Source organism: Zonotrichia leucophrys, chromosome 20 (genome assembly GCF_028769735.1).
Source record: "Zonotrichia leucophrys gambelii isolate GWCS_2022_RI chromosome 20, RI_Zleu_2.0, whole genome shotgun sequence".
Taxonomy (NCBI): domain Eukaryota; kingdom Metazoa; phylum Chordata; class Aves; order Passeriformes; family Passerellidae; genus Zonotrichia; species Zonotrichia leucophrys.
Genome location: NC_088189.1, coordinates 9,013,021 through 9,037,389, shown reverse-complemented (window position 1 = coordinate 9,037,389; position 24,369 = coordinate 9,013,021). Strand labels below are relative to the sequence as shown.

The window sequence follows — 24,369 nt, the reverse complement described above, 5'->3', positions numbered from 1 at the left end:
ACTTTTTTATTCCTCTACACAAAACTATATGTATTCAGACGAATTTTTTGAACAATCAATCTTCATTCATCACACAAGGGTCAGAGAAACTTGCTCTCTTAGACAATAAAGAATATAATCTAAGTTTCATAATAATTCAATAGAAGTCACAAGATTATTTGATTTTCAGTAATGCTGTTTAAATGACCTACAAATGTGCACACTCTAACACAGCTTTTTTTGCTGCTGTCCAAGCAGACTTTCTGGTGTCTCAGTAACCAACTCAAATTACTCACTTGAGTAATTTGTCTGGGAGAAAGGAGAAACAGAAAGATTAGCGCAGAGGCCTGCATCTGACACCTTTACCAAGCTGCTTAAAAGGCAGAAGTAAAAAGAAGATAAACCTAAGAGGATCACTGCAAAGTCAGGAAACACTGTAAAATGACAAATTATAAAAAGTCACACACCAGCAGCTTTCCCATATAATGCAAGTATTCCTAGCATCTGCCTTGACCCTGCATCCTCAGCATGCCTTCTTCGTAGTGCTAGCAAGGACCCAAAGGCCAATTCCAACAAAATAAGAGCCAATTATTCAGTCTGCCATCATTTTCAAAGCTGGCAACTGCACAGAAAATACTCTCAAGTTTTTAATCGATTGAACTTTTAAAAGGACAAAAGGTAGTAAAGCTATAAAGCATCAATATTAGATTGCTAACAAATGCTATCCAAATGGATGTTCAGAGAAACCAAAGCCGTTGGATGTTCCAGGTACTGGCAGACAACGAGCTGTTCACAAGACAAATGACACCTTCACAGACAGAATGCAATAAATTAGAGACTCTGGTCATTGTAAAGCAGCGTGTGTTTACTGTTATTGATAAGCAATAAATCACCTGCCCTCCAACAGTTCCTCCCCATAAATCACTTGCAGTGAAAGAAACAGATGGTTCCAGTGTGCAGCCATTCCTGAGCAGGGCTGGGAGAGGGGCTGGGCTGTGCTGAGCCACGGCCACGCTCACTGCAGGTATTGCACAGGGGCAGGGGCTGCAGTTCCTGCACCTGGGGCTGCACTGGGGCTGTGCCTGGGTGGTGCCAGGCTGAGCAGCACCTGCTGCTCCAGAGGGCATCCTCACTGCACCTCCCCTGTTGGAATGCAGGGCATCCCTCTGGCTGTCCTGGACTGCCAGGGGGCTCAGAGACCCTGGCACAGAGCCCAAAACACCTGAGGGCTTGATTATGACCCATGGAGCAAATCACCAACTTTATATGAAGATGTGCAACCCACGACAAATTAAGTAGAATGATAGTGAATTTATCACGGTGTGAAAAATAGATTTTTGGGGTTTTTACAATGGGGGTTCAGGGGCCAAGATGGAGGAATCTGTGCGTGTCCCACCTTTCTCCTTCTTCTTCTTGGCCTCCATCTTCTGCTGTGATGATGGCACTTACAGATTGGTTTAGAGTAGAAGCTCACTGTCTAACATAGGTGATAGGTATTGGGAAGTTATGGTAAATAATGTACACATAGGTTTTAGTGTAAAAAGATAACACTGCCCTGGGGGCAGGCAGAGTGACACTGACTGTCTTGCTGAGTGGACCTCAGCAGGCCAGAGAAAGAATTTTATAGATGAGAAACAATAAACAACCATGAGAATGAGAACTGAAGAGTTCTGACTCCTTCTTCAAGTTCCAGGCTGGGAAAAGAGACTTTCTAACCCATCTCAGGGTCACTGTGAGCAGCAGAAGCCCCAGGACGCCCTGGCCTGGACTCCAGCCCACTGCCATCCCCCACAGCTGGGTCCTGCCTGCCTGGACTGCACCTGACACACAGAGACTCTGATCTGCAGGCTGCTGTCTACCCATAAAACATAAAATAAAATACATATAAACAAAATACCACGGTCCTAGTGCTCTGGCAGCCTTGCTGTGAAAGAACTCAGCTTTCTATACACCTCAATTTCTTGCTATCACACCAATACCTAACCTGTCTAACCAGATTCACATTCCCATTTTCACTGCAAACAAACAGCCTCTTGTTCAGGCTAAATGAGCTGAAGACACCATCAGACCAACACACTTCCCTTTTTTGCTGGTAAAGATACCAGAAGTGGGTCTACTTATTTATTTATTTAAAAAATCTGTTTCCAATGTAACGTTTTTGAACTACTAAGTAAAATCACAGAAATGAGGATGTGAATAACAACAGAATATCCCAGGTGAGATCACCATAATCAATCACTGTCTTCAGTAAACAGAAAATTTTATTTTTCTTTACTACTTCAAGAAAAATAATTATATCTTCACTCAGGGAAGAGGAAGGTTTGCTTTTATCTACATTATACTTGTACAAAAAGAAAAATCTAAGCAGTAGCTGTTAAAAGCCCTGGCCAGAAGCTGCTTACAGACAGAGAAAATATCAGTTTCCCATCAAATAATTATAAAGGGACATACAGTTATTCAGCTATTTGAAGGAAACTGCAGTTGTAATACCAACTCCTGCAATTAAGGATCTCCAAAGGAGGCAAATATACTTTTAGAAATTGGACTTAATTAAATTTTAAGAGTTTCCTTGATGTTTTGCTTCAAGCACTTGTCAGACCACTGGCTTGGTGAGCCAGCATCCAACTCTTACAGCTTCCAGCTACAAGTAGCCCTGGGCAGGATTCAGGGTGAGCAGAATTCAGGGTAACAGAACCAAAGGCCAATGTGACAGTGTTCACAGGGGTCTGAGGATGAGGGAACAGATGAGGATTTGACTCCACGTTTCAGAAGGCTGATTTATTATTTTATTATATATATTATATTAAAACTATACTAAAAGAATAGAAGAAAGGATTTCATCAGAAGGCTAGAAAGGAAAGAAAGGAATAGAATGATAATGAAATCTTGTGACTGACCAGACAGTCAGAGCCAGCTGACTGTGATTGGCCATTAATTAGAAACAACCACATGAGACCAATCACAGATGCACCTGTTGCATCCCACAGCAGCAGATAATCATTGCTTACATTTCGTTCCTGAGGCCTCTCAGCTTCTCAGGAGAAAAAAACTCAAGGAATGGATTTTTCATGAAATGTGTCTGTGACAGGCCAGAGTAAGTGTTGTATAGACACTTGTGAAATGAAGATGTCTCATTTCAACACTGGTCTGTTTTAAGGAGCACATCCCACAGGGAAGTCACACATGGACAGCAAATTGTGGCCTGAGCCTTTGGAAGCAGCAGCTGAAACAACTGGGAAGGGATCAACAGGTGGGGAAGAGCTGGGTGTGACCCCACAGCTCCTGCAATCACTGAAGCTCCTTCTCTGACAGACAGCAACAGGACAGACAGACCAGAACTGTTGCTTGTACCTGCAGGCTCTGCCTGCACAGCCCTGGAAGAAGTGGCAGCTGATGAGCTCTTGCATTCTTCCTCCCAATTAGAGCTAATTAACACCTCCTGCTCATCCTTCTTTATTTCCCCCTGGAAAAATTTCCTAAGCCACAGCTCTGCTGCTTGCAGGACAGCCCTCCCCAGCAGCAGCAGCAGAGAAACAGCTGACAGTGTGCACTGAGAAGTGATGCAGGCTGCTCTGGAATGCACGGAAATCACAGCAATCTTTCCTGTCCAAAGGAATTCCCATCAGCAGCCAGGGAGACACAGCTCAGAGGGAGCTAAAGGGCTGAGCCAGCCCAGAGAATGGCACTCCCAGCATGGACACAGGGCTGGAACAAACACAGGTTCACTCCCAGCAGGGTGGTGGCACTGTGACCAAAGGCCACAGCAACTGTCACCTTCCACAGAAATGTGACAAACTGGCCACGTCTACTGCTTCCACCTCTGCAAAGCCTGACATCCTCCAGGGTATACTGTGGTATTTTCTGGGTCCCCTGGATGAAGGAGGAATTGAGAATCTGACTCCATATTCTTAGAAGGCTATATTCTATTCTATTCTATTCTAGCTATATTATTGCTGTACTGTATTATATTATAACTATATTATACTATACTATATTATATTATAACTATACTAAAGAATAAAGAAAGGATGCAGACAGAGGCTTAACAAGAATCAAATAATGAAATAAGAAGAAGATAATGAAACAATAAGAAATAATGAAAGAACAAGAAGATAATGAAACAAGAAATAACAAGAAGATAGTGAAACAAGAATCAGATAATGAAAACTCCTGACACCTTCCAGAGTCCTGACAAAGTTGGACCATGATTGGTCATTAAGTAAAAACAATTCACATGTTGGATAAACAATCTCCAAACCACATTCCAAAGCAGCAAAACACAGGAGAAGCAGATCAGATAATTACTGTTCTCATTTTTCTTTGAGGATTCTCAGCTTCCCAGGAGAAGAAATCCTGGTGAAGGGAATTTTCAGACAATATGACAGTGACAGCATGTGTTAGTTTTATCTTCCTAAGGACAGAAGCTCTGCTCCAGAGTGTTTCTGCTTTAATGAGAGGACCTGTGAATGCAGATCCTCTCCATTAAGGCAAGGAGAGAAGGATGGGCCCACATCAGTGCTGCCGATAATTGCAGGAATGGGAACAGGTCTGACTCACCAAGACCTGGCAGATGCAAGCAAATCATGGTTTTCCCAAAAGAAGCAGCACACTTCTTAGGAAAAAGACATAAACCTTGATTCTGGTTATCTTCCTTCCCAGCAGGATGGAGATTGCCAGTGCAGAAAAGCAGGAGTTCCTGCAGGGGAATGGCATTGCCTCCCTTCAACAGCCCAGCTCCCTCCTGCAGCACAGGGAGAGCTGCAGAGCAGGACAGGGCCTGCACCAACCCAGCTCTCCACAGGCACCTCACAAGGCAAGGAATGCTTGGCAGATCCACAGGGGCTGGAATCAAAGAAAGCCTTGGAGCAAACAGCTCCAGTTCCATCAGGATTTGATGTCCTGCAGCACTCCTGCCCTAATCTCTGTTAGAAGTTCATGTCCTACTTGACTTCACATCCAAAACAAGCCCCCAGGATAGCAAAAATTCACTGATAAATGAAAAAAATATGACTTAGAATTACAGCAAAACCTAAGCTCAACACCACAGGTATTTTAAAAAAACCCACAGCCACATCATGATGGCAAAATTGGAGACACACTGGGGCCCAAGTGCCACTGATTTTTGCCTGTGGAACCACACTCATGGAATAAAATTGAAAAGGTTTCAGTGTTGTCAAAGCTGCCACAAGCCAGGAGTGGCTGGCACCTGCTAATTTGCTAACAAAACAGGCTTTCAATAAAAGGATTACTGATGTAATACCAAACATTCATGACCGGCTGATCCACAAATATGTGCTACAATGGGTTTGGCAACACTGAGGGCCTTTCAAGCAGGGCCAGAATAAAAACAAGTGATTGTACTTTAACCACAAGTGATATTAGAATACTGACGTGCTCAGAGCAGTTAAAAGGCTTTTAAAATAGGAATAAGTAAAGGATTTGTTGTGTCTAAGGGCAGGAAACACTACACAGCTAATTTCCCTATATGTTACAGTACTACTGAAAGATTAAAGGGAAAAAATGTAGGACATTGTCTAAACAAATCTTCTAGCATTATTAAGTCTGTGCAACAGCATGTGACTAATGTTCACTGGCAAAATCAAATGCAACAACAAAAATTCTGAGATCTGATTATGGCAATTAGGAATTATCCATACAATGCAGCCTGCCTATTATCAGCCTACCCCTGCAGCAATCTCTGCTAGAGTTTGTTGTGTTCTTCCTAAAAGCAAGAATTTTTGCCCATAATTAGTATTTTTCTCCCCACATTAAATAAATCATAACGTTGTTGAAAATATTGTTCACAGTCAAACAGAGCTTAAAGATCATTGTTCAAACATGAGAGGGGATAAACATTAACAGCATCAGGCACTGACTAATCATTTAATAACAACTTCCACCTCAGAAATCCAAGGCTGCAAATACTTTTCTGGAAGTACTCTGGATTAATGCCATCTCTGACCACAACCAGAACACTGCCAAGCATCACAGTTAGGAGGAATTTAGGAGTTCATCACCTTTCAGAAGAGGATCTCTGGGTTTTCAGCTCTGCAGAGGATGGGGTTGACTCAATCTAACCCTCATCTAATGTGACATTGCCATTGTGATATAAATAGTGTCTTATTTGCCTGCTTCAGAACAACAATGTTAGTCAAGAAAAGGTCAAATGGTTTTGCCACAGGCAAAAAAAGAGTAAAAATCTTTTGTAATTTAATATTGCTTTTTTTTGGTTTGTTTTGGAAGACAGGAGACTCCAGGTGCTAGTCACACAGGAGGGAGAGGAATACAGAAAAGGAGAGAAGGCAAATTTATCTAGTCTGCAGTAGCGGAAAGCAATAATATTTCAATCATTTCTTAATGCCCAGAGGAACAAAGATTTACCTGGCATCTCACTGATCTCATCTCTACTTGGAATGCTGCAAACTGTAGAAAAAGGCTGCTCAAACCTGCCTACTTTGGCAATGCAGAAATTATAGCTGCAGGCAGGTCTAGGACAGAGGAACTGGATACAACTGATTAAAGCCTTTTTTTCTTATTCCACAGTGCTTATTACATTGATGCTTTCAATTAATAAATCATTAATAAGCATGACTTTTACCCAAAGATAGTCATCAAATCAATCAATTTTTAGCCAAATGGGAAAAATCCACGATTTTAAGTCTTTGACTACATTATACAACGTGAGCTTTTACTAACCCTCAGATAAGGGCAATAAAAACACCCACGTTATTTATTAAAGCTGCTTTCAAGCAATTTTCTCATCCTACAGGAAGAAAAGCAGCTTTGTTCCAAAATTTATATGCAAGGCAGGCTGGTACATTCATACCCAACTGAACTAGAGAAACACACAGAGCTGGGAAGTGAAATTCCTACAAATTCCTTCACAAAGGTGACCCAAAGGCCAATTTATTGCTCACTTCTATTGCTTCCAGCACAGTGGGAATCTGTGCACGTGGCAATACTGCAGTCCTAATGGAAATCAGTAAACAGGGTCACACATGCCACAGGAGTTGCTTTTCATGTTCTAAGAATATTTGTGGGCGCTGCTTGCTGGAAAGGCAGAGAGCTCTGCTTGTGCAGCCTGTGCTGGCTGGGTGTTCCCTGCACCTACAGCTCCCACTCAGAGGAAATACACTGCTAAACTTGTTATCAACCCAATGAGAAAGGAAAATAATTACAGCAAGTTTCCCCCTGGGCCATCCCCTGCAGACTACAAAAAACTCTGAAGATCCTCTGAAGCAGCCCTGGTCTCCTGGGAAATGCCACTCATTAAAAACCAATTGTTTATCATTCAATTAAGGTACAGCACGAGGTGAATGAGATAAATGAAGTACCTGACTCGACTGGAATGGTGTGCTGGGCCCAAGCCCTGTGAGACACAGGCAGCTTGAGGGTTATTTTTGCACAAAACTCATTTATGCAGAGGCTTTATGCCTTGAGACCAAAGATAACAAAGATAAGAGTGCAGAGGGCTACGGGGGAGGGAATGCAGGAGGTCCCCTCAGCTATTCTTTGCAGCCTGAGCAAGAAAATAAGAAAAGCAGGAGCAAAGACAACAAAATAACAGCAGTAAATCTATACAATCCACAGGAAGAGAAAGAAAAGCTCCAGCTGTTATTCCAGCCTTGAAGGGAGGCATCTCCTCGAGTTGTGAACAGCAGAGGGAATTTGCTTTGCACAATTTGGGGGGCGAATATCACCAGCTACTGCCAGAGTGACAGCCTGAACCACAGGCAGGCACTGAAAGGGCAAAAAGTGCTCACAGTGGAAGATCACTGCAGAAAAATGAGGAGGGAACAAGGCCCAGTATCTTCTGGCTTTACGAAATCAAACATGGAATTTTACATCCTCACACACACACAAAAATTGAGATCAAATTTATGAATAACAGGTCTTTCTTTGAACTTCTGAGAAGTTCCTGAAACTTCTGAGCACGTCAGCCTTAGGAAGGAAGAATGAAAATAAGGATTTGAAATGGGGAATGAAGACAAGCTTGATGTTTGTATAATAAAACAAAATCCAATGCCAAAGCTTGATAAAAACAAGGAAATTTAATAGTTCTAACCCTGTTCTTTGTCAAACACTAGACACTGAGGATTTGCATTTTCCAACTGCCATCTGGAATTATTTTTTTTTAATTGTAAATGCATAATGGGGAAGTAAAGCAAGACAGCTTATACCTTCATGTCCTCAGGCTTTTTTGTTCCTTTGTTTGCTTTTAAACAAGGAACGTTTACAGATAATGACTGGCTGTGATTACTGAGAAATACATAAAGAAAACCAGTTTTTCAAAATGCCCCATCCAAATGCATTAGCAATTAGAACCTCCTCAAGTTTCCATTAGTCTGTCAAAACAAGAAATAATCTCATGGCAGCTGACTAAAATTCTTAAAGATTGTCACACTGATTGAATTTCAAAGTATAGACTTACAAATTCGTAGTCTCCATCCTGTGGTACTTTCCAATCAGATGAATTTTTTGTCTGGCCAGAAACATTCTTCCCAAAGCTATTGATTTGATTCTCCTTCTCCTTCTGTTCAAAGTATTCAAGGAATGATGGTCTGGCTGGCTGCATTGTTTCATCCCTCCCTGGAAATATAAAAAAAATAAGAAAAAAACTGTTGTTTTGAAAAATACAATTTTGGTTATACAGCCCTATATCATACCCAGAAGTGATTTTATTTTTTTTAGCACACACTAAATCACACAGCACAGCTAAAGCACTTGCTAAAATACCATTTTTCAGCAGCTTTTCCATCATAAAACTGACGGCAGAGAGAGAAAAGTGCAGAAGGAGAGCTGAAATCCCAGCACAGAAGTGATTACGGTGCTGGAGGCCTTGGCCTCTAGACCTGCAATCCATCCCTGCCAGAGCACCCCAGGTAACCAAGCCCATGCCCTGAATGCCAGAACGGAGCAGCTGCTGGCCAGGCAGGCTGGGCTCCTCCATCCCAGCCAGGATGCACTGCTGAAGAAACAAGCTTCAAAAATGAACAGTGCTGCTTTACAAGAAACTCACCTTTACATTTGTGAACAGGACAAAAATGAGGCTTTCAAAGACCACAAACACCTTATAAATACCACAGAATTTGCCTTGGGTAGAAGCAGTCAACTTTACTATATTGTTTGGGTGGAAAGGATTATTTAGCTTTCAAAATTTTGGGGTTTTTTCTTTTTATAAATAGTCAGTAGGTGATCAAGTTTACTGCCCTAGTTTTATTTTTGTAAATTAGCTCTTCTGAACCAACTTTCTTAGTGAAAGAAATGCTTAGACTTAGACTCAAACAAGCAAGATATACAGATGAACCATTCAATTCTAGGCTGTAATTAAGAAACTTGGGGTAATAAGAAATGGGAGGGTGGCTTCATTTGTAGGGTGATGACAGCACAAAAAGGAAGGAAGTGATGAAATGTGAGAGGATGGAAATGCTAAATCCCAACACAGACAGCAACAAAAAAAAAGCCAAAACAGGAAGAAAACATGAAATTTAACTTCACAGCAAGTCAAGGTTACAAGGCTTCCAGCACCTCCAAAGGAAGATTTCTTCATTAGTGCAACCAGTGCAGCACCAGATGCTGCCCAGCTGTGCACACCTAAACTGGGCTGTCCTGAGCTTCAGCACAGCTAATTCCTGAAGAGCCTCAGTCCAAAGTAAGAGGCAGCAAATGTGCCTTAACAGGGCTGCAGCACAGGACCATGAGAGCTGCAGGCTGCTCACAGCTCAGTGCCACTGCCCTGCTCCTGAAATCCCCAAAAGCCGTGAGCAGCATGGAAGCAAGCACTGTAACCCACTAAATGCTTCTGTTCTGTAACACAAGGTTCTCCCGAATAAGTTACTCATACTTGAAACATATGTTTTAGGTGATGCAGAAACCACAATTTTCAGAAAGCAGGATCAGGGCTGGAGTTAGCAGAAAATGGCATCAGAACAGCCTAAAGTCTGGAGTGCAGAAATAAGTTCAGTGCTGAATGCCATACGTTTGAAATAAATATAATCTGTCAGGCAGGCAACCAACCAAGAGTTTGGAGCTTCAAACAGGCACACAGGGGATGTCCTGTGATGGGTTGGCAAGGTCTGTGTAATGCAGAGACTCTCCCACAAGAGTCTGTACAGAAGGCAGGCTGTCACAAACCAGTCCTCTCTGAGGACATTCAGCAGCGCTTTCCTCTTGAAAAAATATTAGCTGCTCTGGAAACTCATTAAGATTTAATCACAGAATATTATTCTTGCATATAAAATTGCCACCCAGTGATCCAGAACTTCCCTGGCAGACTCTGTCTGAACCTCAGAGAAGTGGATGAAGTCCTTGGTCAGCTACAAGATACACTAGGAAATTATTTGTCTATAGAACAAATTTCCACAAAGTATGAGAAATCTTGGCAGGATATTTGGGTTGTGATACTGAGAGAAGTGTGGTTCTGCACAGCCCTAAATGTCAGGATGCATTTTGAAAAAGCCCTGCATCGTTCTGCCTCTCCAGGGCCAGCTAAAAGCTCAAGCATGAACTGAAGTGCTGATACTTTTGCACCATGACAACTGGAGCAAAGACAAATTATTATACCCCTGGCAGTAGTTCCCCTTTTTTCAAAAAACAAAACTAAAGTACTCATCATACATAATTAGATCAAGAAAGACACCTTCAGACCAGCAGCGTGAAGGTCAGGCAGAGAACACGTCTGCAAAGTGGAGAACAGCTTTGCTGTTGGGAATAATTACTGAAATACAATCACAATCCAATTACTGCTGAGTGATAAAACATTTATTTAGAATGAAGTAAACACACCCCTTGTACCCTGCTGCAGCTCAGCCTGCTTGAAGCAGGAGGTAAGTTATTATGGACAATCATGGCAATGTTTAACACCAACTAATTTTGTAGAAAGAGAGGAATTCATAACTAGTCAGGCTAATCTATACACAGCTCACTGACAGCCAGCCTGGGTCTCAACAATTAAGACTTCCTAGGGGGAGAAAAAGAGAAAATCTAAATCATGTTTGTATTCTGTTTTTAAGATCACTGTTTGCAGCAGAAGAGACTGTGAAAGCAAATGTTTCACTCCAGTGACATTGGCTTATTCAGTTCTTGTCTATTTACTTCCTAAAAAACTGTTCACTCAAAACAGAGCTTAATTCAGGGTGTCAGTTAAAATAACCATGCTCATTTCCTCACATCTTGTGTTTTACCAGAACTGCAGCACTTGCACTGGGCAGAAGAGATTTGCAGAGTCCCACCTCTCCAGTGTGCCCAGGTCCCACTGAGGGCATCCCTTAATCCAGCATGCCACCTGCACCACACAGCTCAGGGCTGTCAGTCACAAAAGGAAGAACAGGGAAAATTATGGACCTGTAGAAGATTTTCTTGCTGCCCTTGATGTCCCTGGCCATACATTCCAACAAGGTTTCAGCTTTCCTAACCTGATCCCTGGATGCTTGGACAATCTTTGTGAATTTCCCCCATGCTACCTGTCCTTGCTTTTACCCTCTGTAGGTTTCCTTTTTGTGGCTGAGTTTGTCCAGGAGATCCTTGTTCATCCATGCAGTCCTCATGGCATTTTTGCCTGACTTCCCCATTGTCAGGATGCATTGCTACTGAGCTTGGAGGATGTTAGCCTTGGATTTTTGAACCAGCTTTTTGGGCTCCTTTTCCCTCCATGACTTTATTCCATGATACTCTACCAAACTTCTTCCTGAAGAGGCCAAAATCTGCTCTCCTGAAGTGCAGGGCAATGAACTTTCTGTGAGATCTCCCAGTGAGAGGACAAGCGGAAATGAAGTGCTGCAAAGGGTAACTCAGCTGAACAAAAGGAAGGAAGTTTCACAGCAAGGATGGTTGTGCAACAGAATGGGACTGGGGTGACTTTGCAAGGCCTGGAGCAACCAGATCTGACTTTGCACTTGTCCCATTCCAGGGACAACGGCACACAGGGAATCAGCATGATGAGCACCAGAGCTCCCTGCCCACCCAAGTGCTTCTGTGGCACAGGCTCTTCACACCCACCATCAGACACCTCTCACCCTGCAGCCACCTTAGGCCTTGCAAACACAACCAGCATTTAGTCACCAATTTAAATACATTTAGTCACCAATTTAAGTACATTTAGTCATCAATTTTTAGTACATTTCCACACATCAACACATTACACTGCGTCTTAGTGCTGCTTTGTTTTTTAACTGATATGAAGCAGAGATTGCTAACTGACAAAAAAATGGGGGAAAAAAGAGATGGCAATATAAAAGGAGAAATAGCTGTGATGCAGATCTAAGATATCTGAAATTTTAGTTGCTGCTGTGATCTCTGTAGGGGTGTGGATGCAGCAAGGTGGACAGAAACGTTCCTGGAGACAGAAAGACATTACCCCAAATCAATTATCATCCCAGCACAACTGAACTTCTTTTCGTCAATCTTAGCACTTAGCAGCAGTGTCATCCTTCCAAAGATGACCTGCTATTAATTCAACACAAGAGTCACACCACTATATCTGTAAAATTTTGATAACAGGCAGCCAAAGACCAAAATCGATCCCTGCTATTTGCAGAAGCAGATGCTGCTGAAAGATGACACCGCACCAAATGCAGCCGTGCCAAAAAGCATTTAACTTCCTAATTTTACAGGGTTAGGCTAAAATATGAACATTTGACAGAGAGTGAGATCACAACTGTGGTGGAGAAGAGCCTTTTATGAGAAGGTCACCCCGTGGTGACAAGAAAGGCTTCACTGCTGCATCTATTTTGGAATCTAAAGAGTTGCTTCTAAGGATGAGCCATGAGAGCTCCCTGGAGCCATTAAAGGTCTATCATTTAGATATGCAGTCATCTTTTAGGAGCTATATTAATTACACAAATGGAACACCACAGCTCTGCTGGGGCTGGTCCAACTGACTGCAGAATTGCAGGTTCAGAGTGGCTGTGCAGAGCAGGGAGGGCTGCTCAGAGCTCAGCCTGCATTCTGTGAAGAGCAGAAGCCCTCCATGGAAAACTCACACAGTTTTAAAGTCATGCTTAAAAAGTACAAAAACATCAGTATTATTGTGTCTGAGAACAGAAAAAAGTGTGAAACTAGTGGGTCCAAAGGTAGAGAATGCTCTGAGTTGTGCACAACAAATATCCCTGTAAACTTCGATTTCTGTGTTGTCCTTCAGCACTGGAAAGCAATGTCCAACTGCACGTGGCAGTGTGCAGGCTGGGACAGTCCCTCTCCAAGCACAAACAGCCCAAACACAACTGACAGGGACAGGCAGGGCTCTGCAAGAAGCCAGCACTTGGATCTTCTCCTCTGCCAGGCTACAGCACGGGCAACTTGTAAGGAAAAAAACTGAACAACAGTCCACTCCTTTCCAAAAATGTCACCTGTCTGAATAGCTGAGGGAATGGAATAGGTCAGTCTTAGGGGCTGGCTGCAGCACACAAACCACCTCACATGAAGCAAAAGATGACAAAGAAGGTGTGGAGAGCCTCCAAGTCATTTGCATTTCCATATGATGCTGCAGAGAAAGCAGAACGATAAAGAAGAAACAGCCCAGTCAATCAAACCAGCAAGAGATTTACTTTTCATACTCAGCAGTAAAGAATACCCATGGAACCAGATCACTTGCTATCATCTAGCCCCAGAAATCAAAAGACTCATTTCGTTGATTTTGCCAAATTAGCTCTCACAATTGAAAATTTTCAGAAGCTTACAAGCTTCAAAAGATGCTTTCAAAAAGAAAGGGAGATTTACAAAGGCCTTCTATCTATCTGAACAAGCTTGCTGAGCAATGAAACTAAAATTTCTGCTTTTCTCTAAAATTATTCTTCTCTACTCAAACTTGACATCAGAAGAATCCTTGTTTTATTATTCTTTCCTCTTGAAAGGGATTGCTAAGGTCTACCTGGGGTGAATATTCTGGAGTTACAAAGCTTGTCATGAGAGGGAGAGTAAGACAACCTCAGGAACACACTTTGTGTCCACTTTACTCAAGGCAGTTTATACAGTTAATACTCAAATACTTGTTGTTGAAGTCACAATGATTGGATTTCCCTGTACCACAAAAATTGGAGCTGGAGTTATGGCTGGGCACAGTCAGGAGATAATGCTACAAACTGATTTAGAATGAAGCTGACATAAATCAGAAACAATGAAGTGATCAGCTAAGTGATTAGTGATTTCCAGCTAAGACATGATCCTTGGTATATGTATGTGCATTTGTCAAAAATTCAGAGGCTGCAACCTCTACTAAGCCTCAGTCCTCACTAGTCTCAGTAAGCTGCTGCTTTATATTCAATTATGTAACTTTGAGACTGAAAATACATACTTAGGATGCACAAAAAGAGTGCCTGATGGTCATGTGTAAGCAACTCTTCATTAATATTAAATTTCCAATGGAACTGCAGTTTTCTTTGCTTTGGGCTATTTTTTAGAGATCACAGATGAACTTTAGCAGCTGGACAGCATAATTTGTACAGTCTGAAGAGGACTGAGTCATTTTAAGCAGCAGAGCAGAGAGATGTCAAATTATTCAACCACAGAAAAAATTGCTCCATCGTTAATAAGTTCATCCCATGGCAAGAGCACCTGAAATTTCCTCACATTAAAAGCAGAACATGTAACATTTTTTATCTCTTTATGAGGACAAGTCTCCTCATAATTATGGCCTATCTCAAATTAAATCAAACCAAAACACTCCCAACAGCTTCTGCTATTAATAAGAAACTCCTAAATGAACATAAAAATCAACCTATGAATGAATAAGGTGTGAAAGACATCTAAGGAGAAGAGCACAACACTTACCCAAAGCTGCAACATCTATAGTGAGAACCCTTCCAAAAATAGGGGAGGAAATCCTCACAGTAATTGAAGGTGCTTAAGGTCAGGTTACCTCCTTTTATATCTCCTCTGCTTTAAATCTCAGACATGATTATAAATACAGAGCAGCTTCCTTCCTCCATCACAGATTTTCAGTGGCCACCTCATGTCTTTCACCTCATTATCCTGAATTGCTAATTGAGTCCAGCAGCCCCTGCACGTGACAGGCAGTGAGATGTGAAGGTGCATGCACAAAAAGTGAACGTTTCCCACTCTGCATCCTCTGGCTCAGCTCCTCATCAATATAAATGAGGAACACCCTCATCAGCAGGGATGTAGGCTTCACATCCAGCACCTGTGGGTAAGAGCTCAGGCTCCCCAGATGGCACAGAACCAAGTAAGCACTTCCTAACTCCCTTCTATTCATAAGCCAGAAACTCATTTGCTTATCTAGAGAGAACAGAAAACAACATTGCAATGAACATTTTTTTCTGCCGAAGCTTGAAAAATCTGCTGGTAGAAACAAATTTCGTTTTGAACTTCTGCAATGAAGGAATTTAAGAGTTTACAGTTTTTCTTCTTCCTGCTTAGGAGTAAGGCTTTCTCCAGGATTTATTTTGATCCAGTAGGGAATAAGTTTATTCTTAGAAGAGATAGGCTGCAGTTTGCCTGTATGTGCAAATGCATGAATGTGCATGGGACAGAGATGTATTTACTGAGTGATTTACTACTATTCTGTCTCTTGGTTGAGTCTCCTGAAGCACTCTGTCCCAGGATCCTGTTAATCACGTCTCCCATCTTCTCCAAGAAAAATGCTTCTGTCCAGAAAAAAAAAAAAAATCCTCTACTTTCTAACTAAATAGAGAAGTGCTCAATAATAAACTGTTAAAACCAGCAAAAATAGCTCTGTTAAACATATACATCCTTTCTCCAATTTCAGCATCTCTGACAAGATAAACAGGTAATTAGCTTTGTCTTAGCAATGAAGCTTTGTTCAAATGTGCAGGACAACCAAAGGTGGATAAGCATCCCCCTCAGATCCTGGATTAACTTCCCCTCATTCTCCAGCCTGCACAGAGCCAATATTTCAATTACTAGGGCCAGTGTTCAAAAAAGAAAAACAAAACACACAACAAAAACCCCACAACAAAATGACAGCACACACAACACATCCCATCTCTCAGAAATGCTGTCTGCATGTTCACACAGCTTAATACTCTTAAACAAATTTTGCTGTCCACTGCTTATGCTCAGCTTGCCAGCAAGGCTCCTGTTAAAAGTCAAAAAGCAACAGGAACATTTCTCTGTGCAGATTTGTATTCTCCACACCCCAAGAGTGGCAGTAGGATGATTCTTCCAGCTCGAGAACAATTTAATCAATGTAGGAGTTGGTATAAGCAGCACGTTATTTAAATGCATTATAATGCTGGGAGTGTTTTATGGTTCAATTATGACTAAAGGGACCAATTTGCTTTAAACACAGAACTGCACCACTGGACATCAATAACACTAAGTAGTGGGAAGCTGCTGCAAAGAGCTGTTGTTGTCCATGGAGAAAAGCAGAGGCAAAACAAGAACCTTTGGTCAGTATCTTTGACACAGACACGATGGAAATCCTGACAAGATGTGGAGTTATTCTCCACAGTAGCTGCATGAGCAATTTGGATAAAGCACCACTGCACCTTTCTGGACAACTAATGATATTATAGCTACCTCAGCTATACATCAGTAATACTTTAGTCAATTACAATATTAATGCAATCACATAATCCTTCTGCCACCCATTCTCATTCTGCTGCTCACACTGCAGGTTTTACAGATCCATTGCTTTATGTGAAAAATCTCAGGTTAATTCACGGGGAAAAAATGTTTCCTGAGTCTTGGCAGAAACATTTCTCTGGCTCAGGTTGAAGTGTCACCCACTGGATGTCTCACACAGCCACCAAGATGACAAGCTTACTCTGAATCATTTGTCAAATAGGAAATTGCCAAGTTTGCATCTTAGCTCATTTAATTTGCTAATGAAGCCCAATTCCCCCTCAAAAGGGGAAATACTTTTTTAAAATGACACAACCATGCTTAGCAGTGTGGGCATGGTAAAAGCACAACAAAACCCAAGCCACCTCAAACTGTGTAAGAATGAAGCCTGGATTTTTTTTTATATTAACATTTACAGACTCCAAAGAATTTTGACCAGCACATTGCATTATCGAGGTAGAGACAACAGTGATATTAAAGCTTCTGGTGTATATCTGCACCAGACCCTGTACTGAACGTGTGCCACATGAACAAAAACCCCAAATCCACAATCCTTCCCCTGTCTCCAGATCCCTCATTCATCTCAACCCAAACACCAGACAGCCCAACTCACACTGCTGCTGGCAGTTCTGCTTTCTCCAGTGTAATTCACCAATTATTTGATGCCTAAACAAGTAAGATGTACTTCAACAGAGAAAATAGGGCAGACTATAGTACTAGACAAACTAGATCCAATTTCACTTGGATCTGATTGTATTGCAGCGTTCAAGGAAGGCAACATTATTATAAAATTATGTTCCACTCTTTGATTTAAAGAGACAAATTCATGCCAAGATTCCACTATCTAAACAAGTACAGCAAGTAAAGCAGAAAAAGGAAGAGTAAAAGCATAAAGAATAAAAAATGCTTCACTGTTTACTAGCACTATATATTCTCCCATAGAAAAAATTAAAAAAGGACATTTGCAGACATATTAACAGCCCAAAAGTTATTCCAGCTCTCAAGCACAATGGAAATGCCTGTTATTACAAATCATTGCTCATCTATAGCTCTCCAGCTACATTTAAAGTTTTCCTGGAATAGTTTAACTGCAATCCATAAGTAATCTTTCAGCAATCGATTTCGAAGTAAAATGTGTCGCAGCACAATTTAGTACCTGCAGTCTCAGGCAATCACTTGAGTGCTTTCACAATGTGTAACAGAATGTCACAGTGACATTTTTAATGATGCCTGACTATTTATATTGAGTGCCCAGAATAAAGCCAAGCAAATGAAAGAATTTAAGCAAACACAATTACAGCTCAATTGACTGCAAAACAAAACTTCCCCTCGAAAGTAAAATACTGGAATTTAAGATTCTTCTGAGCTAAGAAGTCACAAACTGATTTATGCAAGAATCACTTTCAAGTCTACTGGAAGTTGTTTGCACTTTCAAGGCTATTGGAAGTTGTTTGCCAGAGATTTCTAAGACAATCCTATCTATAAAACACTGAAATACAATACTTTACACATTTTTTACATTAAAAAGAAATACAACCAAACAAAAAACTCATTAAGATACAGATTTATATTTTTTAATTAGAAAGAAGGGCTAGAACACAACTTCAAAAACCTACAGTTAAAAAGCCCAGGATACCTAGGGAAGCTATAATACCATGTAAGAAAAACAAACCAGAAGTTTTTTATTGACTTAAAAATAGGTTCTATTGTGAGTCATAAGACAAACTGCCAAAAAAAATTATAGGTGCCTTTAAAAATATGATTCAATGAATCTCCTTAAAACTCAGTTGTTCTCAAACAGCATTATTATATTTATATTTAAGATTAAAAAATCACTTTCTCCAGAGGGTTCTGCAGCAGGCTGATGAGCTTTAGGGCCAAATGCATTTAACTGAATGTTATGAATATGTAAATGGCAAGCTGAAAAATGGAGCTGCAGGGAATCCTCACAAAGGACAAGCTGCTCAGAGACACTGCCTTGCATCCCCGAAACAAACTGAGAAGTGCTCTCAGTATTTCAGAGTTACACCAAAAAGGAGGAGAAAAGGGTGTTAAGATAAAGTTATCATTTTCATTAACATCAAATTTGCTGGAATGAAGGTGCAAGCGGGCAAAATGCAGAATAAACGGGCTGAGTGGGCATTGCTGTGTGAAGCCCATGGCATGGAAGTGTCCCAGTGCCAGGCACCACCCTGGGGCTGCTGCAGCACCTCTGCCACCCCTGGCTGTGAGCACCTGGCACAGCAGCAGCTGAGGAGCAGGGAGTTCACAAGGAGCCTCAAGTCTAAGGAAGGTTTAAAATAAATCTGCACTTGGCAGTCCCGGCGCTCTGGAGGTGCCAGAGCTTGTTGTGGAGCTCCCTCTTGAGGGGAGAGGCTGCCCTGTGCTAAAGGCATCGCTGCAGCCCTGAAACTCACTCTGCTCAAAACCTGGGTGTCCTTGCTGAACAGAGACTCTCAAAGGCTATCTGTCTGTCAAACTGTAATATAAAACTATCTCCTCGAGCCTCTGAACACCACTGCACACACAGCACCGGGTGCTTTTGAGACACAGGCACTGCAGCCTTAAAAAGATAGAGAGAAGATAAGCACATGTCAAACACAGAGCATAAATTGAAGAGGTGCTTTATTTCCACAGTGCTGGCAGTGCAGGAGCACCAGACAGCAAAACCTCTGATACTGTGAGCCATGAAATGGAACAATACACACTGAGGATGAGAAACTATCAGTGCTGGCTGTTAGTAAAGAAACTGCAGCTTCACCAGGTTTATTTAATACCACTGAAATGTCCCTTTCTTTGGATGACATTTTTGCTGCACCCATCTCCTTGCCAGACCAACCTTGTCCCACCACACCAATGTCCTTGCTGCCTCAAGCTGCTACATAGACTGATACCTCTGGGTTTTAATGAGCTGAATCATGTTTATCAAAGTTTGAAAAAATCTTTAAAGATTCTGCTGAAATGTCCCTCTCAAACTCAACATTGTTTCACAAGCTTCAAAGGGCCCTGACAGGGAAGAAGCTTTCAGCACAGATATTCCTGAGGAAAGGCTTCTTCCAAACTCCTGTGAAGAACAGCTAAAGGCTCAATACCAGATGGCCAAGGAAGCCTTTGGAAGCAGAGCCAGAGCGAAAAGAACAAGCCTTGCATGTGGTGATCATACTTGAGCACTGCTGAGCCCTCAGTCAGCACTTTCTCCAGTCCTTGAGCAAACAAACATTCAGGCTGGCCATTGAGTCATCCCTGACTGCCTCTGCCTCAGGACTGGGAGCTTAACAAACCAGTGGGAATGGATTTCTATGAGAACCCATAATTCAGAAAAGATTCCTTTTCTTGTAGTCACACTTTTCTAGGAAGGCTCTCCCTGTCATTTCTTTAATCAAAGAAACATTTTCAACCCTTTTCCAGCTCAAGCTGTAAGACTGTCAGTCACATAATTTTAAATCTCACATCCTCTGACAAGGCTTGTGGCTTTAGTAAGCTTTCCTGTTTTAGGGCAGCATGGATTTCACCTTGATTGTCTGAAACAGCAACACAGCTCACTGGGCTGTCCTCAGTGACTGCAGTGACACAAAGGAAGAGCATCACTCCAGAGATGCCAACCCCTCCCACTGCATGTCCTGATGTGATGAAGCCTTCAACGTATCTGTCATTTCATTAATCTGTCTCTTCATTGAATACACCACTCCTAAAACAGACTTTCAGCTTTCAGAGGCCAGGTTACAGCCAGATCATCATCTAAAGCAACACACATCTTGTGATTAACCCCTTGTTAGAGGCCCCCTCTACATTCTGTGAAAAATACAAGACCAGCAAAATAGAAGTGACAAAAAACCACCCCAAATTACTAGCAAGCATCAGATCTTATTTGATTAACACAAAAGCTTGTGGAAATTGTGGAAATTGCACTTCAGCTATACCATGGCTTGAAACTTGGAGCTAAGAAGGTTTCTCAGAGAGCACTGACCTAAAAGTTTGGCTCCCTACATCCAAAAGACACAATAATCAACCAAAACTATCAAAGCAGGTTGGGAATATATATCATAGCCCACATGAAGTTTTAAGCAATATTCTGGAAGTCAGAGATGTTTCCTTACTTTTCATGGTGCCCTCCTCCTCCTCCTCCTCGGTGTTGATGACCATTGTGCCCAGCTGGGACTCCAGGGTGCCATCGTGCTCTATCATGGTGTTGGCTCCATCACTCATGGTGTTCACAGCTCTGATTGTGCCAGTTTCATCTCCACTCGCCCTCACCATGGTGCCTGAATCCGTCTCATCTTCCTCCTGTTCAAACATGCCACAAACACAGATTTTACTGATGAAGTGCCATGAGGAATGGCTGTGTTTAAGTCACACTAATTCAGAGAGGTTATTTTACAGACACACACAGAAGCAACGTTTGGTTTATGCACTTTGTTCTCTCCCTGTCATCTCCAAACAGGTAATGAAAACTAATGAATACTTTTCTGCCAGCATGATAAGTAAGAGAACAGATAAATAATCAGCAGAAACTTCTCAGTGCAAGTTGTATCTCATTTCTAAGCTGCTGAAGTGTTTGAAAGGGTAGATTAGAGCACTCAATCAGTCATTAGTGTTTCTATTCATGCAGGCAGTTCTGAGGGCTGACCCTAACCCTCTGTCTCCAGTGGTACAGCTCACTGAGGAGTCACCAGGTCTAAGTCTGGAGAGTCTGTGGAACATGGGAAGAAAAGCCCCTCATCCTGTTTTTCTTTATATTTCTAACATTTAGGTAGTTTTACTCATTATAAACTTCAAGGGCACTGAAAAAAATTAACTACACTTGAAAATCTTTAAAAAGGATTCAAACAAATGATCAAACTTTGGTAACATTCTTCAATGAAAATTACTTTTTACCTTTCCATTTGCTTAAAGGGACTAATAAAAAAAGTTGGAATTACTGCTGCCACGGCTTAGGAGACTGATTCTGTAGGAAAACACAACCTCTTCAAAGCAATTCTGGCAGAACAACTTCCTGGCAGAGTTATGTTAACTAAAGAGTTATGTTATGGCAGCTCCATCAGGTGGTGTGTGCTTCACTAAGTGTGGATTGTGACTAGGACTTCATGAAGAACTGGGCTAAGATTTCCACAATCCAGCTGGTTTCTTCAAATTGTGGACCAGCTGTCCAACTGCAGGAACAGAAGTCCCTTTCCAGGTTTACAGCAGAGTTTCTAGGCATCTCACCTTAGCTGAGACGCTCCTGTTTTGTTCTCAGGATGAAGTTCACATTCTTTATGTGACCATGGCCTTACTGATCTGTGTCAGTGTTAGAAGGAAAGCACACAGGTGTTGCACATCAAGCTCTAATATTCCATCTCAGTGTCATGGAGAGAGAGAAGTCACCTCTGCATGTTCTGGTGTTCCCAGCATTTTACCTGTTCTGTCAGGAGTGTCTATGAAATTTGCTTTCCAACCTCAAAACCAAAGCAAGAGAGGAGAAAACTACACAAGATGCTAATAGAGGAGAATTAATTTTGTGTGGAGTTGAGTGGGTGAGAGGAAGTAATAAATTTGTTAGCTACACATCATTTAGCAAAGGACTGCATCAGAAGTTTTCACATCACTTGGGAAGTGGTTGGGAAGCTTTTCTGCTAGCAGACACAGAGTAGAGAAGCTTCAGAAGAACACACACACCAACAGAGGACTCAACTCCACCACACAGACACCACCTCTGTGACCCCAGATCAGTCAGAAAGGAAGAAGGGATGGCAGAGACAAAACTCAGGGTAGGGACAGTACTCTTAGAATTGACATCATGGCAATGTGACCAATAAAGTTACTTCCACATTGAATAAATATCCAGTCCTGGAGTGCAAAACCAGATGCACAATGTGTTCAGCACAGACACCAGGGACCATGCTGCTCAAGTGTCACCCCTGAGCAGGGCTGGCACACAATGCCTTGTGCTGCCCATTTCATTTACCCAGGCTGAAGCAGGCAGAGGCTCAAAAACCAGCTTTCAACATGCTTCCCAAATCCACATGCTGTAACCACTGAAACAGAGAGCCAAACTGAAATCCACAGCAAGCCCTGAACACTTCCCATGCCCTCACCTCAGGCTTCTGTCGGTTGCTCTTGTGCAGAAGAAAGTTTCTATAAGGGATGTTCTAAAGCACAACAGTAAAACAACACAACAGACTTATATCACAGTCCATCAGAGATGATATTATTATTCTGTACAAGGAGAGCAGTCTAAGACCTCAATCTACATGAAAACATTCTCACTACTGCATACATAATAGAATCCAACTGGGAAAATTAATCAAGTCTTCTGCATACAGCACTTTGTAGCCCAGCTTCAAGCTACACTGTAAGGTGAACAGGACCCCACTGTAAGGTGAACTCATGCTGCCTGTCCCACTCAAATACAGCTTGAGCAGGCACCAACCATCACCTTACACTCATAAAGTAGAAAACTCCAGAACTAAGTCAAATCCACTGGCAATGGGACAAAATATTGCAAAAAACAAAACCTGAAGCAGTTATGCCTTTTGAAAGGAGTGAGAGTCTGGACTTTGCACGCTGCTGCTATTAAATACTCACTGAATTTTCTTCATCCTCCTGATCCAGCTCCCGCTGCTGTGCCTCTTGGCGTTTCAGCTTGATGTCCATTGCTTCATTAATCAGGTCCCTCAGAATTGATACTCCTTTGGCACTTTTAACAAATGGATGCTGAGAAATATTTTAAAAACAAATAAGCACTGCATCCAAAGCAGGACAGAACAGTAAAACACTGTTACTATGGTCTACTTCAAATCAAATTAAGGTTTAACTCGAAACATAACTAAAATAATTACCCAGTCCTTCTGTTTGGCACAGGAGGGAGAACTTCCACCCTCCAAACAAGATCAATCTCCAAGGGCACAACTGATGTGAGACCTTGGGCTCATTCACCACCCACAGCTCCACTTACTTCTTTCCTTGCTTAGCTGTCAAGAATCAATTACACAGACCATTACCATGCCTGGAACATTCTGAGCAACCACTTACACTCAGCCTGCCCTGTTTTGTGTTTTAAGAGACACTTTCTTGGCAGAGCTGGTGGGAACTTAAAAGTAAAACAACAAATCCAAACCAAACAAAACCAGCAAACCAACAACAAACTCTGAAAGCCAAAACAGCAAAAACACCCCAGAGAAGACAGAGGAAGTTGAAGTCTGACCGGTTCTTAGAGAAGAACTGAGAAGTTGAAGTTGAGTGTGAAATTTTTGTAACAAGTTACTAAAAAGTAAAACCTGCAGTGAGCAGGAGCAGCAAGAAACGAAACCAACATCTCAAGAGCCACACAGCACAGCCCACGCTGGGCAAGCCTCCCCCAGTTTATGCTCTCCCAGGAAAAGCAGACCTGCAGCAGCTGTGTTGCAGTGGCTCTCTGCTCCGGGCTCTTCACAAGACACTGCTTCACAAAGTCTGTGAAATTGTCCGACCACAGCTCCGGCTTCCGGAACGTTGGAGGAGGATTGGTAGGAATCATGAAAATGGCCTAAAAGCAGGAGAGTATTTCAGATTTCCACAACAAAGCTTAGAACCAACGATTCAACAGAAATACACCCAAACACACGCTGGTACTAAAGAACAGTGGATTTTTCCAGGTGCTGCCTCTGAGGAGTTTGTGCCAATATTACACACAAATCTGCTCACAGGGATCAAGCAGCAAGAAAACAGACTTTTCTCACTAGGTGCTCATATCTGGCAGAGCCATTATGGGCTCCAGAAGTGTCAATCTGACATTTTTCAGTCCCTAAAATTTGTGCTTGTATTAAAAAAAAAAAAACAAAACAACCCACTTCGGATAATCCAGCTAAAAATATCCTTCACGTCCAACACAGA

General features: G+C 41.9%; 1 protein-coding gene across 2 annotated transcripts in view; it reads right to left on the bottom strand.

Moving 5' to 3' along the window:
- The window catches only part of STK4 (serine/threonine kinase 4), a 46,202-nt gene that overhangs the window by 14,123 nt on the left and 7,710 nt on the right, over nucleotides 1-24,369 (bottom strand). Inside the window, exons 7-11 of one of the 2 annotated variants that reach the window (XM_064729843.1) lie at nucleotides 23,885-24,022; nucleotides 23,083-23,211; nucleotides 22,593-22,646; nucleotides 20,616-20,802; nucleotides 8,411-8,568 (exon numbers count right to left, since the gene is read on the bottom strand). In XM_064729843.1, the coding sequence (XP_064585913.1) occupies nucleotides 8,411-8,568; nucleotides 20,616-20,802; nucleotides 22,593-22,646; nucleotides 23,083-23,211; nucleotides 23,885-24,022 (666 nt within the window). The remainder of the gene's footprint in view (nucleotides 1-8,410; nucleotides 8,569-20,615; nucleotides 20,803-22,592; nucleotides 22,647-23,082; nucleotides 23,212-23,884; nucleotides 24,023-24,369) is intronic. The other variant, XM_064729842.1, reaches the window with a different exon arrangement.